This window comes from Hypomesus transpacificus, unplaced genomic scaffold (assembly GCF_021917145.1).
Source record: "Hypomesus transpacificus isolate Combined female unplaced genomic scaffold, fHypTra1 scaffold_154, whole genome shotgun sequence".
NCBI classification, from domain to species: Eukaryota; Metazoa; Chordata; class Actinopteri; order Osmeriformes; family Osmeridae; genus Hypomesus; species Hypomesus transpacificus.
In genome coordinates, this window is record NW_025813721.1 from 326,142 (window position 1) to 343,521 (window position 17,380).

Below are 17,380 nucleotides of genomic sequence, written 5' to 3' on the forward strand. Positions count from 1 at the left end.
CATATGACTGACAGGTGTGTTTTGTTGCCCAGGTGTGTCCTATTACATACAGTGCCCTCCAAAAGTATTGGAACAGTGAGGCCAATTCCTTTATTTTTGCTGTAGACTGAAAACATTTGGGCTTGACATCAAACGATGAATGTGAAACCAGAGATCAACGTTTCAGCTTTTATTTCCAGGTATTTACATCAGGATCTGATGCACAAATTAGAAAATATCACCTTTTTGTTCGAACCCACCCATTTGTCACGTGAGCAAAAGTATTGGAACATGTGACTGACAGGTGTGTTTTGTTGCCCAGGTGTGTCCTATTACATACATTATTCAATCAATAAATACCACTGAATGTCTACACTCAGGTTCAGATTGGGTAAGATAGGTTTTGTCTATGCAGACTGTATTCAGAGGTGAAAACAACATGAAAACCAGAGCGCTGTCTTTGGGTGAAAAACAAGCAATTGTGAGTCTTAGAGAAGATGGAAAATCAATCAGAGCCATTGCAGAAACATTGGCCATAGCCAGTACAACCATTTGGAATGTCCTGAAGAAGAAGAAAACTACTGGTGTACTAAGTAACAGACGTCGAACAGGTAGACCAAGGAAAACATCAGCAGTTGATGACAGAAACATTGTAAGAGCTGTAAAGAAAGACCCTAAAACAACTGTTAGTGAGATCAGCAACAACCTCCAGATGGCAGGAGTGAAGGTATCACTATCTACTGTTCGCAGAAGACTTCATGAACAAAAGTACAAGGGCTACACCAGAAGATGCAAACCACTCATTAGCAAGAAGAATAGGAAGGCCAGGCTGGAATTTGCCAAAAAGTACAGAGATGAACCTCAAAAATTCTGGGACAAAGTTTTATGGACTGATGAGACAAAGATTAACTTTTACCAAAGTGATGGAAAGGCTAAAGTTTGGAGAAAGAAAGGAACTGCTCATGATCCCAAACACACAAGCTCATCTGTGAAACACGGTGGAGGTAATGTCATGGCTTGGGCTTGCATGGCTTCTTCTAGGACGGGCTCATTAATCTTCATTGAGGATGTAACACATGATGGCAGCAGCAAAATGAACTCGGAAGTCTACAGAAACATTTTGTCTGCCAATTTAAGGAAAGATGCAACCAAACTGATTGGCAGAGCCTTCATCCTGCAGCAAGATAACGACCCAAAACACACTGCCAAAACAACAAAGGAGTTCATCAGGGGCAAGAAATGGAAGGTATTAGACTGGCCAAGTCAATCTCCAGACTTAAACCCTATGGAGCATGCATTTTACCTGCTTAAGAGGAGACTGAAGGAAGGAACCCCACAAAACAAACAACAACTGAAAGAGGCTGCAGTGAAAGCCTGGGAAAGCATCAAAAAGGAAGAATGCAAAAGTTTGGTGACGTCAATGGGTCACAGACTTGCTGCAGTTATTGAAAGCAAAGGATTTGCAACTAAATATTAAGTCTTATTCACTTAAATATGTTTTAAGTATATCTGTTCCAATACTTTTGATCACATGACAAATGGGTGGATTCAAACAAAATGTGATATTTTCTTAGTTGTGCATCAGATCCTGATGTAAATACCTGGAAATAAAAGCTGAAACGTTGATCTCTGGTCTCACGTTCATTATTTGATGTCAAGCCCAAATGTTTTCAGTCTACAGCAAAAATAAAGGAATTCGCCTCACTGTTCCAATACTTTTGGAGGGCACTGTACATTATTCAATCAATAAATACCACTGAATGTCTACACTCAGGTTCAGATTGGGTAAGATAGGTTTTGTCTATGCAGACTGTATTCAGAGGTGAAAACAACATGAAAACCGGAGCGCTGTCTTTGGGTGAAAAACAAGCAATTGTGAGTCTTAGAGAAGATGGAAAATCAATCAGAGCCATTGCAGAAACATTGGCCATAGCCAGTACAACCATTTGGAATGTCCTGAAGAAGAAGAAAACTACTGGCGTACTAAGTAACAGACGTCGAACAGGTAGACCAAGGAAAACATCAGCAGTTGATGACAGAAACATTGTGAGAGCTGTAAAGAAAGACCCTAAAACAACTGTTAGTGAGATCAGCAACAACCTCCAGATGGCAGGAGTGAAGGTATCACTATCTACTGTTCGCAGAAGACTTCATGAACAAAAGTACAAGGGCTACACCAGAAGATGCAAACCACTCATTAGCAAGAAGAATAGGAAGGCCAGGCTGGAATTTGCCAAAAAGTACAGAGATGAACCTCAAAAATTCTGGGACAAAGTTTTATGGACTGATGAGACAAAGATTAACTTTTACCAAAGTGATGGAAAGGCTAAAGTTTGGAGAAAGAAAGGAACTGCTCATGATCCCAAACACACAAGCTCATCTGTGAAACACGGTGGAGGTAATGTCATGGCTTGGGCTTGCATGGCTTCTTCTAGGACGGGCTCATTAATCTTCATTGAGGATGTAACACATGATGGCAGCAGCAAAATGAACTCGGAAGTCTACAGAAACATTTTGTCTGCCAATTTAAGGAAAGATGCAACCAAACTGATTGGCAGAGCCTTCATCCTGCAGCAAGATAACGACCCAAAACACACTGCCAAAACAACAAAGGAGTTCATCAGGGGCAAGAAATGGAAGGTATTAGACTGGCCAAGTCAATCTCCAGACTTAAACCCTATGGAGCATGCATTTTACCTGCTTAAGAGGAGACTGAAGGGAGGAACCCCACAAAACAAACAACAACTGAAAGAGGCTGCAGTGAAAGCCTGGGAAAGCATCAAAAAGGAAGAATGCAAAAGTTTGGTGACGTCAATGGGTCACAGACTTGCTGCAGTTATTGAAAGCAAAGGATTTGCAACTAAATATTAAGTCTTATTCACTTAAATATGTTTTAAGTATATCTGTTCCAATACTTTTGATCACATGACAAATGGGTGGATTCAAACAAAATGTGATATTTTCTTAGTTGTGCATCAGATCCTGATGTAAATACCTGGAAATAAAAGCTGAAACGTTGATCTCTGGTCTCACGTTCATTATTTGATGTCAAGCCCAAATGTTTTCAGTCTACAGCAAAAATAAAGGAATTCGCCTCACTGTTCCAATACTTTTGGAGGGCACTGTACATTATTCAATCAATAAATACCACTGAATGTCTACACTCAGGTTCAGATTGGGTAAGATAGGTTTTGTCTATGCAGACTGTATTCAGAGGTGAAAACAACATGAAAACCGGAGCGCTGTCTTTGGGTGAAAAACAAGCAATTGTGAGTCTTAGAGAAGATGGAAAATCAATCAGAGCCATTGCAGAAACATTGGCCATAGCCAGTACAACCATTTGGAATGTCCTGAAGAAGAAGAAAACTACTGGCGTACTAAGTAACAGACGTCGAACAGGTAGACCAAGGAAAACATCAGCAGTTGATGACAGAAACATTGTGAGAGCTGTAAAGAAAGACCCTAAAACAACTGTTAGTGAGATCAGCAACAACCTCCAGATGGCAGGAGTGAAGGTATCACTATCTACTGTTCGCAGAAGACTTCATGAACAAAAGTACAAGGGCTACACCAGAAGATGCAAACCACTCATTAGCAAGAAGAATAGGAAGGCCAGGCTGGAATTTGCCAAAAAGTACAGAGATGAACCTCAAAAATTCTGGGACAAAGTTTTATGGACTGATGAGACAAAGATTAACTTTTACCAAAGTGATGGAAAGGCTAAAGTTTGGAGAAAGAAAGGAACTGCTCATGATCCCAAACACACAAGCTCATCTGTGAAACACGGTGGAGGTAATGTCATGGCTTGGGCTTGCATGGCTTCTTCTAGGACGGGCTCATTAATCTTCATTGAGGATGTAACACATGATGGCAGCAGCAAAATGAACTCGGAAGTCTACAGAAACATTTTGTCTGCCAATTTAAGGAAAGATGCAACCAAACTGATTGGCAGAGCCTTCATCATGCAGCAAGATAACGACCCAAAACACACTGCCAAAACAACAAAGGAGTTCATCAGGGGCAAGAAATGGAAGGTATTAGACTGGCCAAGTCAATCTCCAGACTTAAACCCTATGGAGCATGCATTTTACCTGCTTAAGAGGAGACTGAAGGGAGGAACCCCACAAAACAAACAACAACTGAAAGAGGCTGCAGTGAAAGCCTGGGAAAGCATCAAAAAGGAAGAATGCAAAAGTTTGGTGACGTCAATGGGTCACAGACTTGCTGCAGTTATTGAAAGCAAAGGATTTGCAACTAAATATTAAGTCTTATTCACTTAAATATGTTTTAAGTATATCTGTTCCAATACTTTTGATCACATGACAAATGGGTGGATTCAAACAAAATGTGATATTTTCTTAGTTGTGCATCAGATCCTGATGTAAATACCTGGAAATAAAAGCTGAAACGTTGATCTCTGGTCTCACGTTCATTATTTGATGTCAAGCCCAAATGTTTTCAGTCTACAGCAAAAATAAAGGAATTCGCCTCACTGTTCCAATACTTTTGGAGGGCACTGTACATTATTCAATCAATAAATACCACTGAATGTCTACACTCAGGTTCAGATTGGGTAAGATAGGTTTTGTCTATGCAGACTGTATTCAGAGGTGAAAACAACATGAAAACCGGAGCGCTGTCTTTGGGTGAAAAACAAGCAATTGTGAGTCTTAGAGAAGATGGAAAATCAATCAGAGCCATTGCAGAAACATTGGCCATAGCCAGTACAACCATTTGGAATGTCCTGAAGAAGAAGAAAACTACTGGCGTACTAAGTAACAGACGTCGAACAGGTAGACCAAGGAAAACATCAGCAGTTGATGACAGAAACATTGTGAGAGCTGTAAAGAAAGACCCTAAAACAACTGTTAGTGAGATCAGCAACAACCTCCAGATGGCAGGAGTGAAGGTATCACTATCTACTGTTCGCAGAAGACTTCATGAACAAAAGTACAAGGGCTACACCAGAAGATGCAAACCACTCATTAGCAAGAAGAATAGGAAGGCCAGGCTGGAATTTGCCAAAAAGTACAGAGATGAACCTCAAAAATTCTGGGACAAAGTTTTATGGACTGATGAGACAAAGATTAACTTTTACCAAAGTGATGGAAAGGCTAAAGTTTGGAGAAAGAAAGGAACTGCTCATGATCCCAAACACACAAGCTCATCTGTGAAACACGGTGGAGGTAATGTCATGGCTTGGGCTTGCATGGCTTCTTCTAGGACGGGCTCATTAATCTTCATTGAGGATGTAACACATGATGGCAGCAGCAAAATGAACTCGGAAGTCTACAGAAACATTTTGTCTGCCAATTTAAGGAAAGATGCAACCAAACTGATTGGCAGAGCCTTCATCATGCAGCAAGATAACGACCCAAAACACACTGCCAAAACAACAAAGGAGTTCATCAGGGGCAAGAAATGGAAGGTATTAGACTGGCCAAGTCAATCTCCAGACTTAAACCCTATAGAGCATGCATTTTACCTGCTTAAGAGGAGACTGAAGGGAGGAACCCCACAAAACAAACAACAACTGAAAGAGGCTGCAGTGAAAGCCTGGGAAAGCATCAAAAAGGAAGAATGCAAAAGTTTGGTGACGTCAATGGGTCACAGACTTGCTGCAGTTATTGAAAGCAAAGGATTTGCAACTAAATATTAAGTCTTATTCACTTAAATATGTTTTAAGTATATCTGTTCCAATACTTTTGCTCACATGACAAATGGGTGGATTCAAACAAAATGTGATATTTTCTTAGTTGTGCATCAGATCCTGATGTAAATACCTGGAAATAAAAGCTGAAACGTTGATCTCTGGTCTCACGTTCATTATTTGATGTCAAGCCCAAATGTTTTCAGTCTACAGCAAAAATAAAGGAATTCGCCTCACTGTTCCAATACTTTTGGAGGGCACTGTATATTGTATACATCGGCCCGATGTCGGCCCGACGTATGTGTGCTATCTGGGTTATACAAAAGAATAAATTGCATGTTAAACATAAACATTGATAACCAAACAACTAGTCCACGTAACTCTGTCATTGTCATGAACTTGATCGTTTTGGTTGGAAGGAAAGAGGAAACATTAATGTTTACAATTCAGAGTCATGACACTACTCTTTATTTTAATCGGGGTCATTCCTATGAAATAATCTCAGATATGCTGTTAACGTTTCACAATATAAATAGCCTATGCGCACGCCAAAAATGCAGTTAAAGGAAGCAGGACTTTTCAGAAGAAAAAACTAAGTCCACTACAGAAGAACGAAATGCCACAATGACAGAGTAACGTGAACCAGGATAGTTGTTTGGCTATCGATTTTTACATTTAACACGAAATACTTTTGCCTAAGTAGCCTACTATTTGCTACATTCTTCGATAGCCAAACAAATATTCTGGTGCAGATAACTTTGCCAGGCTATTGCATTTTGTACTTCTGTCGATCAATTTCATATTTCTTGTTAGTTAGTCTACTGCATCCAATCAGCGCTAAAGTTTAGTACCTACTCTTTCCGTTAAGAGTTAATGTAATGTGTTTTTGTGTTAATGTAATGTCGTTTTCCATTTGGGGGAGCGTGTTTTTGTATTGGGGGGAGGTGAACAAGTCATCCGATTTGGGGGGTAGTGTTTTCATTTGGGGGATGTACTCATATTAGGGGGGGTGTTTTGCACTTCAGGGCCACCGTAGTAAAAAGCTTGCTTATCTAGCTAGCTATAATCCTAATTTTTGCAGAAGGATCTTTGTGACTTAACTAATGCTTGTCCAAGCACAGCTGCTTGTCCAAGCACTTGTCCTCTCCAAGTTGGACTACTGCAACTCGCTGCTCGCCGGTCTCCCATCATGCGCAACCCGCCCTCTTCAGAGAATTCAGAACTCAGCGGCCCGTCTGGTCTACAATCTACCCAGACGCTCCCACGTTACCCCGCTCCTCATCTCCCTCCACTGGCTACCCATAACGGCCCGCATCAGATTCAAGACCCTGGTACTGACCTTCCGAGCAGTGAACGGGACTGCGCCCGACTACATCAAGTCTCTCCTGCAGCCTTACACCCCCACCCGCCACCTACGGTCTTCTTCAGACAACCGCCTGGTGGTCCCACCTCTCAAGACCGCCCGGTCCCAGCACAAGCTCTTCTCCTGCCTGGCACCCCAGTGGTGGAATCAACTCCCCACCTCCATCAGAGACACGGACTGTCTCTCCACCTTCAAGAGAAGGCTCAAGACGCACTTGTTCCGGGAGTACAATGGTACTTAGGAATGGTTTGCTGAACCCAACGCTAGTTTCCTCAAGGTTCACAATGACTCTTGCTTAGACTGTTGCTCTTGTTGGTTAGTGGTAGCTGATTTAAACTGTTGTATTCTTTTTTTAGTTAATCCTATTTCATTGCTTTCCTACAGGTACACCTGCACTTAAAGATTAATGTTGTGTAATTTTAACTTGTTTAACTACATGCTCTTATGGTCTCTTCCCTTTAGCACTATTTTTTGGTTGTTCACAATATGTACTTCTTGTTTTTGACTACCCGCAATGCTGTGGGGCTATCTTGTTGTTATTATCAGTGACCTATGCACTTTGTGAAGCTCTCTCTTGGAAGTCGCTTTGGATAAAAGCGTCTGCTAAATGAATAAATGTAAATGTAAATGTAATGCTATTATAGTCAGAGAATGTCTCATAAGGGTGCTTTGGCAACTGAAGGGAAAACTTGGGCAACACTGACCTACTTTCCTCTTCCTCGAAAAAAAACCTCCTTATGTCCATCTCGTCTGTGGAACAGTCTTGTCTGAAGTGCTAGATGCAAGCGCGATGCGTCGATCTAAGAGTATGGGAGTTGAATCTGCGTGCGTGATGCCGTTTGTCTAGAAAACGTGGAGTGGAATTCTATTGCTATGGGCATTCTCCCTACTGAAAAAGTGGAATGGATTTGATTGTGAAGCAATGGAAAGATCGCTGGACTAGTAGACCAGTCATGCACTAATATTTTGATCGCAAATGTGGGGGGGGTCCAAACGGGGGACGTGACCCCCCCCCAAGTTACATTGCGGCGACGCCAATGGATTAGTTACTAGTAACTAAAGAATAAGTACTAGTTACTTTAAAATAGTGACTATTACGTTTATAGAAATAAATGTTAAAACGGCTTGCCATATGCCCGAAGTGGTCCGTGACCGCCACCTTGCGTGACACACCGACATAGCGCAACATCTCTGCCGCAGTGGGTGTATCTCAACATTGAGTCTTCATCCGCACGGTTAATGTTCTAATCTAGAATATTATCCCTACACTGGCAACTAAAAATACATACACAATTGTACGAACAAGTTGTGTTACATTGTCCATTGTATCTGACATGCACTCAAATTGTTGTGTTGTATACATGCACAGTTTTATCAATAAATAATATTCCTCGGAACTATTTTCTGTCCGATTCCGTTCTTCCCCTCTCGCCATTTTTTCCTGTAATCGAGCGCCGCTTTGTTGCGAGGATAGTTCATAGCATAGCAGGAGCTCGTGTTGAAATGTAAAAACAGCTAGGTAACTGGCGCCAGATGTTTGTCCTTTAATTGTAGTATACCATTTCATAGTACTTGCAGCGACGCAGATAGTATTACCAGGATTAAGGCATGATCCAGGATTTACGTAGTTAGTTAGCTAGATACATCTCGTGAACACAAAAGTTGGCTCCACGAAGATAGCTTACTTAGTGTTAGCTGCCATTAGCTGATAGGCTAGCTGTACGTCGACTGACGAAAACCCGTATACTGAAGTGGACCTTGCCAAATTACACACTGACGACCACCGTACAAGACTCGAAGGCCGAGGGGATGGCGAGCTCAGTGGGAAATGTGGCAGATAGCACAGGTATGTTGCAGATCTGAGAAAGTTGTCGAGTAGTGCCTAATTTACTTGATTTGCTCATATTAGCCAGCACAGCTAGACTACTTGCTACTTCTTAGGCCAGCTAACTAGCTAGCATAGCTGACCATAAAGCAATGCATATTTCTTTTTTCAATTGTTACCACGCAATGTTTGGCTAGATAGCAAACCATAAGAAATGCAGCAGTCATCTTAAGTTGCGTTGAGAGTAAAAATTGTAAGGCACGACTATGTAGTAGTTAGGGAACTATGTTAGGGTGTTAGCCGATAGATAGCATTACCTAGCTAGTCACCCACGATTGTTCCTTGTCTTCCTAGCCATGTGTTGTCATAGCTGCGTTAGCCAGGCCGGCCGAGGACCCCAAATTAAATCTCTTTGTTCCATTTGTATTCGTTTCCACCCCATAAGCAATCATTTGATCCCCCCTGTCCTCACACTCCTTAAGTCATTTTCAGTCACTAGTCTACATTCCGTCCATATTGGTGCAAACCATTTTTCAACTCACAACTTTGGTAGTTGTTGCGCAATGTTGTGACTCAACTCACTGTTGATTTGGACTGCCACTGCTGTCTCAATATGAATTTCGCCATGGAAATTATATACAGTGTCTTGGTATTTGATAGTGAGTTGGGGAACTTGCTATGTTATAAAGACTGTTAGCTAGTTTTGGATGCTCTTTCCACAGCCCAAAATGGTCTACAATAGTCTGCATTTCTATACTTCAGTTACATGACCGATTACGAGTTTATCAGCACCATTTCATGTATTTTTTTTCTCATTTATTATTTGTCTCCTTTCCTTTGCCTTCCATCATCTCTAACATGTTATTTCCCCCCTCCTTGGGTTGTGTTGGTGCTCCAGAACCGACCAAACGTATGCTTTCCTTCCAAGGGTTAGCCGAGCTGGCGCATCGGGAATACCAGTCTGGGGACTTTGAGGCAGCAGAGCGCCACTGCATGCAGCTGTGGAGGCAGGAGCCGGAGAACACAGGCGTGCTGCTGCTCCTCTCCTCTATCCACTTCCAGTGCCGCAGGCTCGACAGGTGAGGTGGGGAGGCCGATGGCACCCCCTCTCTGTCAACAAGGTTCCCAATTATCCCTCTCCTTCACTTAAAATAAAAGAGGGAGAAGCTCCATCTGTGGGTCTCCCCTTTATACTCACACTTACGATGCTGTCAGCCGTCCACTGGGAATTCCATACTCTCTTGATCCATGTCCTTGATTTTCTTTTCTTCATAATGACTTCTACTTTTCCAATGGTGGTGGTTTAGTTTTCTTCTTACAGGTGGTCGGGTTTGATGCTAATTTCTGCTGCCTGGTGGTTCCCTAGCTTTGGTGTTAATTTCATGAACAATGACTGCTTTTGGATGTCATATTGTAACAATTATATTGTCAGATTTGAAAATTTTGTTGTACACAATATCAATACTGTCATAGATGCATATATGTCTTCTAATGTGAAACAGTTATTCAAATGTTAATTCTTGCACCACATTTTCTGAAGCACATTTCCAGCCAATAATAATCACTCTGCCTCCTTATCAGTTGTTCTCTCAAACAGCCAGTGTCATGACTGACAGACCTATTCTGCCCTCCCGCATGTCTTTCTAGGTCTGCCCATTTCAGCACTCTGGCCATCAAGCAGAACCCCATGCTGGCCGAGGCCTATTCAAACCTGGGCAATGTGTATAAAGAGAGGGGGCAGCTGCAAGAGGCCATTGAGCACTACCGCCATGCTCTGAGGTTAAAGCCGGACTTCATTGACGGATACATCAACTTGGCTGCAGCCTTGGTGGCGGCAGGGGACATGGAGGGAGCAGTGCAGGCCTATGTGTCCGCTCTACAGTACAACCCCGTAAGTGTTGGAGGAAGAAAGGGAGATTGAGGTGTTTAACTCAAGTCTGGCCTATAAATGCAGTGTCCATGCAGGCTTCTACATCCATGACTTCATCTATTGAATCTCATGTTAAGAGATCTAACAAAGCTGTGTTTCTTGTTTCACAGGATCTCTACTGTGTTCGTAGTGACTTGGGCAACCTTCTTAAAGCTCTTGGGCGTTTGGAAGAGGCTAAGGTATGTATCATCAGGTCAACATCTGCCCAACTGTAATGCTTTTATTTTTATCGATTTACTTTGTACTTTGGTTTATTTTGATTTTGTTGACCATTTTACAATCAATATTCCCCCATGAGACAACTGTATCTCTCCCCCCCCTCTCTCTCTTCAGCCTCTTGCCCCCATTGCCTTTTTTCAGTTAATAACTTTGTAGGCAGCTATGCATACCTTTTCACTGTTGGCATAGTAGTTCAAACATCTTCATTCTCCCTAGTCACTCCTTCTGTCCTAATGCTTTTTGCCTCACACTGACCTATGACCCCCCAACCCTGGGTCAAACCCCCTTCCACAGGAAGAAAGGCTTTATGCTTAAATTTGGCAGTAATAACACATTCAGTTTATGAACAAGACCTGGTCAGTTGGTTTTGGAGGGAAAATGCTGGCTCGGCCTTTTAGGATAAATGAGCTGATGAGAAGTTTAGTTAATCTTTGCAATGCAAAAGGTAAGATGGCCTCTAACTAATCCACTACACTCCATTTTTGTTAAATAGAGAACCCACCACTCTTATGGCCTTATCCAAACCCTGCAGATTTGCTAGTCTTTTACCTTATATATTTGATCCCTTGCAAACCCTTATGCAATATATACTGGATTGTTAGTTGAAGCGTAATGATCTTATCTTGGGTTTTGAATTAAAGCTCAAAGTTTACGTTTGTGGTTTGGTGACATTGGAGTTGAAGAGTAATCACTTTGAGGTTACAGGCCATCCTATCTGGAGGGGGGGGGGGGGGTGGGGAGGAGCTCAGGGAGCGTCCCACCCCCGTGCTCATTCACTCCGCCCCCCGCGCGCTTGCTGAGGACCGGTGGAGTGTGCGCGCTCAAAGCTGTCTTCCTGACCCCACAGCTATGCCAAAATAAGGCTCCAACAGACCTCTCACTGCTCTCAATCTTCCAAACAGTCCCTTAAGTTTAGTTCAGTTACTCTCAAATGTATCCCAAATCTTGCTTAATTGTCCCAAGTAGTGTCTGGTAAGGTGGGTTTGTAGTGGTATAGTCCCTGCCCTCTAAGAGCAAGAGGCTGGCCCCAGCTGTGTCAGGCAGACAACTCACCTTCTGCACTCTGCCGCCCGCGACAGTCTGCTGGGTTAGACAGAGCGAAACCATGAACGCGCAGCACCAAGCATTGACCTCTTTTTCAGAGCTGTGGAGAGGCTTCTAGATACCAATCATTAAATCTCCAGACTTTTCTCCCTACTTCATTGGCCAGGACTACAAGAAAGCAGGACAGGATAAGGAAAAAGTATTCATAAAAAATAAAAATAAAACTTTGGGGGAAAAGGGGGGTAATATAAAAAGTAAAGATCATTACTTCTTCCCTTTTTTCCCTGAGGATGCTACAATGATTCATTCCCAAAGCACTGTAATCAGCTCATTTGGTAAAGGTCAAGCCAATTAGCCTCCCTCCTCCTCTGCCTCAATTGTTGGGACCTAAGATTAAGTTCTTCCATAGTGATCAGTAAAACCACACCAGAGCCTTTCTTCCCCTCCCTGTCCCTCGTTTGGACATGTATTTATTTTCTTGTAAAAAGAAGAAAAACAATTCATGCATGTAATTAGTTAGAATACGTTGTGTTGTTTTTCTATGACTTCTTTTGTTGAAGACAAAAAATCCATATGCAGAGATAAAAGGAAAATGTGTTTGCAAACTTATACTAACGTGATTGTTTTCTTATTTTGTCTCTTTTGGTTTTTCCAAGACTGATATTGTTATTTAGAAGGTTTCAGGTGGGTGACAGAGTATTCCTGCGTAGGTGACTGGCGGACAGGAACTCTAGGGCAGCCTCAGTCCTCACCTCCTCTTCCAGCCAGCCGCGGCCACCTCTCTGACACACTCAGAAAATATGGTAACGGGTTTGTAACTGCCAACAAGAGAAAAAACACTTCACTACTACTCCCTGCCTGAGCTCCTCCTGTCTTGTGGCTTCCTTTGAAGATCAAACTGACAAAGTTAGCCAAATAAAATAAAAATTTAAATAATTAAGAAGAAACAGTATATATTTTTTTTACAACGGCCAACTATACAGTCAGTCAAAAAGGAAAGCATAATGGATTTGGAAGCATTTGACGTGAAAGGTGAATGTAAGCAAAACACAGTAAGAACAATCTAACTCTTACACTTTGGTTATTTTTTCCTGTTGATTTTATTTATTGGTTATTTTTTCCTTCTTGGTTTGGAGCGGCAGCGATCTGTTGGTGACGACAGATATTGCGCTGTGAGTCTGCAGTAGCGCAGGGGCTGCGCAGCGAATACCCTCTAGCGACCATAAAAAGGCGACCAGAAAGAAGTGTCAAGCGCAAGCGAGCTCCCTGGCCTCAACCTTCCCCAAATCCGTCCCGCCCCCCCCCCCCTCCCCACACCCGTCCCTTCACCTCCCCTGGCCCGTTGGCAGCAGACCGCCCCCCTCTTCACCCACTCCCAGCCTAGACCCCCAACAGCCCCCTGCCTCAAAAAGGACCAAATTTACTCTTAAAAGTATTCACATCTACTTGATACTCTTGGGAAAAAGTTAACCTCCCTTTAATTGACCTAAAAGTACTTCAAGACTTTTGGCTGTCCTGATATTACAAACCAATCCAACAAGATCACATCCCAAACAAATGCAACTACCTGTGCCAAATTCCCATCCCCCTTGTTCACCACCCTTCAGTGTCCTGAAAGGCAAGGTTGTTTCAGGGAGTGTACCTGTCTGGTGTAGTGGGCTTCTAGGGGGGGGCTCAGTCTGCCACCGACCCCCCCTCCCTCTCCCCCCCCCCTCCCCGGCCAGAGGCCGTGAGCGCAGCGGCTGACCTTCACCCTCTCCCAGCAGCGGTGGGATTGTTCGGCGCATGCGAGCAGTGAATGGCGCACAGTGGTGGTCGTGGTTAGACACGCACAACTGGGCACCCGCACGGCGATGAGGCGCTCGCTTTACAGGGACCTACACCTGCACACAGCATCCGCCATTTAAGGTTGGGAGTGATGGATATGTCCTTAGATGACACAACTAGCACAATCCCATTATGGTTTTGTTAACAGATGAATGGGGTTTTGAATAGTTGGGTTTAGCAAGGTTACATTATTTTGGCTTGATTATTAGACAAGCAATACTGCGTGGTCACGAGGTCTGAACTGCAGAATGGCGGTCTGTGTATGGGTGCTGGTTGGATCTGCGCAGCGTAGGAAAAAGCACAGCAGCTTAGCGCGGCAGAATACAGTGCATACAGCCCATGCTGCAGACTCACTTTTTGCTTTAGTGGAGAACATTCACTAATTCTGTTTCCTCTACCCCCTTTATTTTCTTTTTTCAAATCCTTTTTTTTTTTTAACACACACTTTCCCTTTCCTTTTTTCTTTCTACTTCTCTCTTTCTTCCTCCCACTTCTGTTTCTTCTCTTCCACTCCACTCTCTATCTCTACCTTTCCATTGTTAAACCATTCAAGGCCTGTTACCTGAAAGCTATTGAGACGCAGCCCAACTTTGCAGTGGCCTGGAGTAACCTGGGCTGTGTGTTTAATGCCCAGGGAGAGATCTGGCTGGCCATTCACCATTTTGAAAAGGTCTGTATTTTTGTGCTTTTATAAAGTTATTTTACTTTTACATTTAGCAGACGCTCTTATCCAGGGCGACTTACAGTAAGTACAGGGACATTCTCCCTGAGGCAAGTAGGGTGAAGTGCCTTGCCTAGGACACAGCGTCATGTGCACCGGCCGGGAATCAAACTGGCAACCTTCAGATTACTAGCCCGATGCTCTACCCGTTCAGTCACCTTGACTCCCTTATTATTTTCCATTTTATAATTAGATATCCATTAGTGGTGGGCATAGATTTTTTTTTTTAAATCTCACTGTAATCTTGGAATTAATGTAGATTAAAATGGCTCATTTGAATTCCGCCAAAGGCATTCAGAATATATTTGCTACCCAAATAATGACTAAAAGTTAGTCTTTGAGAACGGGTTTCTCAAGCCAGGTGAGCAAGGAGATTAGTTAGCTTGGCTGATAGAGCTGTGCTGACGGGATTGCCTCGGTTGCACTCAAACATAGTAGTTTGACGACGACTCTTCCCCTGCGCCACATCAGTGTTTGGCCCGGCATTGTCCGCATTAGCAAAGGGATGCTTTGCGTTTAAGTGGTATTTGAGACAGGAAGAACTCGTACAATAAACTAATTCCGCATCGCACAAGGTGCAACGTTAGTCTTGTCGAAGTTTCCATTGGAAAGCTTTTTAAAAATAAATTTTCCCTGAAGCTAACCCGGCGACTTCATAGCTGCATCCATGTTAGCACGTCATGGTAATTTCAAATTATGTGGTAATTTCATACACAAGGCATACACACAGGTTCGAAGACTCGTTCTCGCCCCCTACAGTGCAATTTGGCTAGGTATACAGCCGCACTAAAATATCAAGGTGAAAGTCATCATAGCTTGCGTAGTATAGACCCAGCTCCCAACCCAACTTTGAGAATAGATTAACGACGATATGTTTTTTATCGACAATAAGAGTCTCACGTCAACACAGCACGTTAACGCCGATAACGCCCCACCACTAATATAAATATTCTGACATGTTGAAGGTTGGTGTGAATTAAAACGTGTATATATTGGTGATATGCCAACTCCAGTGAATTACTAGAATGGGAAGAGAAAGAGAAAATGCTTAGGTTATTAAATACATTTTTTATATTGATAGGCAGTGACTTTGGATCCCAACTTCCTTGATGCCTACATCAACTTGGGCAACGTTCTGAAGGAGGCTCGCATATTTGACCGGTGAGTCAGAAAGGGCCAGCATTGACTCCATGCCATGTACCGGTAATTACTATTACAATGCCAACCATGAGTATGAAGCCAAACTGGATTATTCTTCCATAATGTTTTGTGCCACACTATTTGAAGGCCAAGCTGTGAAGCCACCTATTGGGGGTCTACCTTTTCTTCTTATTATTATTATTATTATTGGGTGCCAAGCAACAAAGCTGCTAAACTACCTATTGTGTTTCCTTCCTTTTCTTATTATTGGGTTTGCTTGGCTTTGACAAGGTAGAAACCTATATTTTTTCTCATATTTATTATTAGGAGTCCTCTGTCAGGAGGAAGCCTATTGCGTTTGTTCTAGTAACATGTGGCACAATACCTCATGTTCCCATTGGTCAAAATTTGGCACATTGATACTACAGGACAGAGGGTATCCCCACACCGAGACTTCATTCATCCACATTAATCAACAGGTGGCCCTACAAGCATTGCCCAAAGTCTACGGGATGTTCCCATCGCCACAAGTCCAAAAGGTCTGAAAATTGGTAGACATGCCTCATTTCCGGGCGGTGCGGGGCGTTGGCTTCCAATTCATTTTCAATGAAACCGGGCGTTGACGCTCGCGTAGAGCATTGTGGGAAGTCGAGCGGAGCGTTGGAAGTTGACATTTCTCAACTTTATGTAAATGAGGATTGTTAATGCTAGCGTTGGCCAATCGGATTGTTTTTTTGCTACATAGCAACCATTGGTCATGGTAAACATTTCTAGCTAGATTTTACAATTTCAAGATGGATGAATAACGTATCGTGTGTGGCTGCACACCCAGTCCTAGTTAGAACAGTTATGTGACAAGACCGAATTTAAAAGTATAAAAACACCAGAGCCACTGACAACATGACATCGGCAACGTGACTGTTCTGTGCCACTACGAGCTCGCTAGCCCAGCTGACACACGACTGGTTGAGTGACCGGTGGCGTAACACGTAGTCTACTGTAATCTTGCGCTAGTAGAATATTTTGTATTTTTACACAAATGTTGTGTAAAAGTGGTATTTTGATCGATATTGTGAGTACATGGACCCAAGTCGGCACGCTTGGCCATGACTACAACTTGTCAAAGATGTCCCCCGAGCGTGGTGAACTGTGGGAAAGCAAGCGGTGCAGAGCGTTAAAAAACCCTGTAGTGGACTCGCACGTAAGGTCGAGTCCCCTTAACGGGGACAATTTGGGAAAACCTTCAAAATTCTCCTTCTCTTGAAACATAGCTGCAATTGACAGGAAATGTCATAGAGATGGGTAGAATTGATATCTTTCCATTTATTTACGAAAAGTGAATACAATACAAAATGACTGTAAGGGGTGTGTTTATGTAAATGTAAACATTGCCTAAATATCATGTGTCAATAAATCAAATGTCATTCTGACAGATGTTTTTTCAAACTGAATAGGCTTCAAGATGGCATCACTGAAGTACCATGCAAAAGTTCACCTTGATATGTCAAAGAATTACTAAATTACAACTGTAGAACTTGGACAAAATATGACGATGCTTGCCACAGGAGAAACTGATTCAGAAGGCAGCAATTCCCTAGCTCACTAGGATAAGATGTGCTTGTAAGTGCAAAGTCATAGGTGAACGACAAGTCTTCAGTCATTTTTCTACTTGCATAACTAGT

At 42.7% G+C, this 17,380-nt stretch overlaps 1 protein-coding gene across 8 annotated transcripts in view; it reads left to right on the plus strand.

The window, feature by feature from the left end:
• Positions 1-8,441: 8,441 nt before the first annotated feature.
• The window catches only part of LOC124488859 (UDP-N-acetylglucosamine--peptide N-acetylglucosaminyltransferase 110 kDa subunit), a 52,320-nt gene continuing 43,381 nt past the window's right edge, over positions 8,442-17,380 (plus strand). For 4 of the 8 annotated variants that reach the window (XM_047051430.1, XM_047051433.1, XM_047051431.1 and 1 more), the window contains exons 1-6: positions 8,442-8,838; positions 9,716-9,896; positions 10,465-10,708; positions 10,858-10,926; positions 14,391-14,507; positions 15,640-15,719. In XM_047051430.1, coding sequence (XP_046907386.1) covers positions 8,802-8,838; positions 9,716-9,896; positions 10,465-10,708; positions 10,858-10,926; positions 14,391-14,507; positions 15,640-15,719 — 728 coding nt within the window. In that variant the 5' untranslated portion in view covers positions 8,442-8,801. Of the gene's footprint in view, positions 8,839-9,715; positions 9,897-10,464; positions 10,709-10,857; positions 10,927-10,957; positions 12,814-14,390; positions 14,508-15,639; positions 15,720-17,380 lie in introns of those variants that run through there. The other 4 variants (XM_047051432.1, XM_047051434.1, XM_047051436.1 and 1 more) reach the window with 2 other exon arrangements.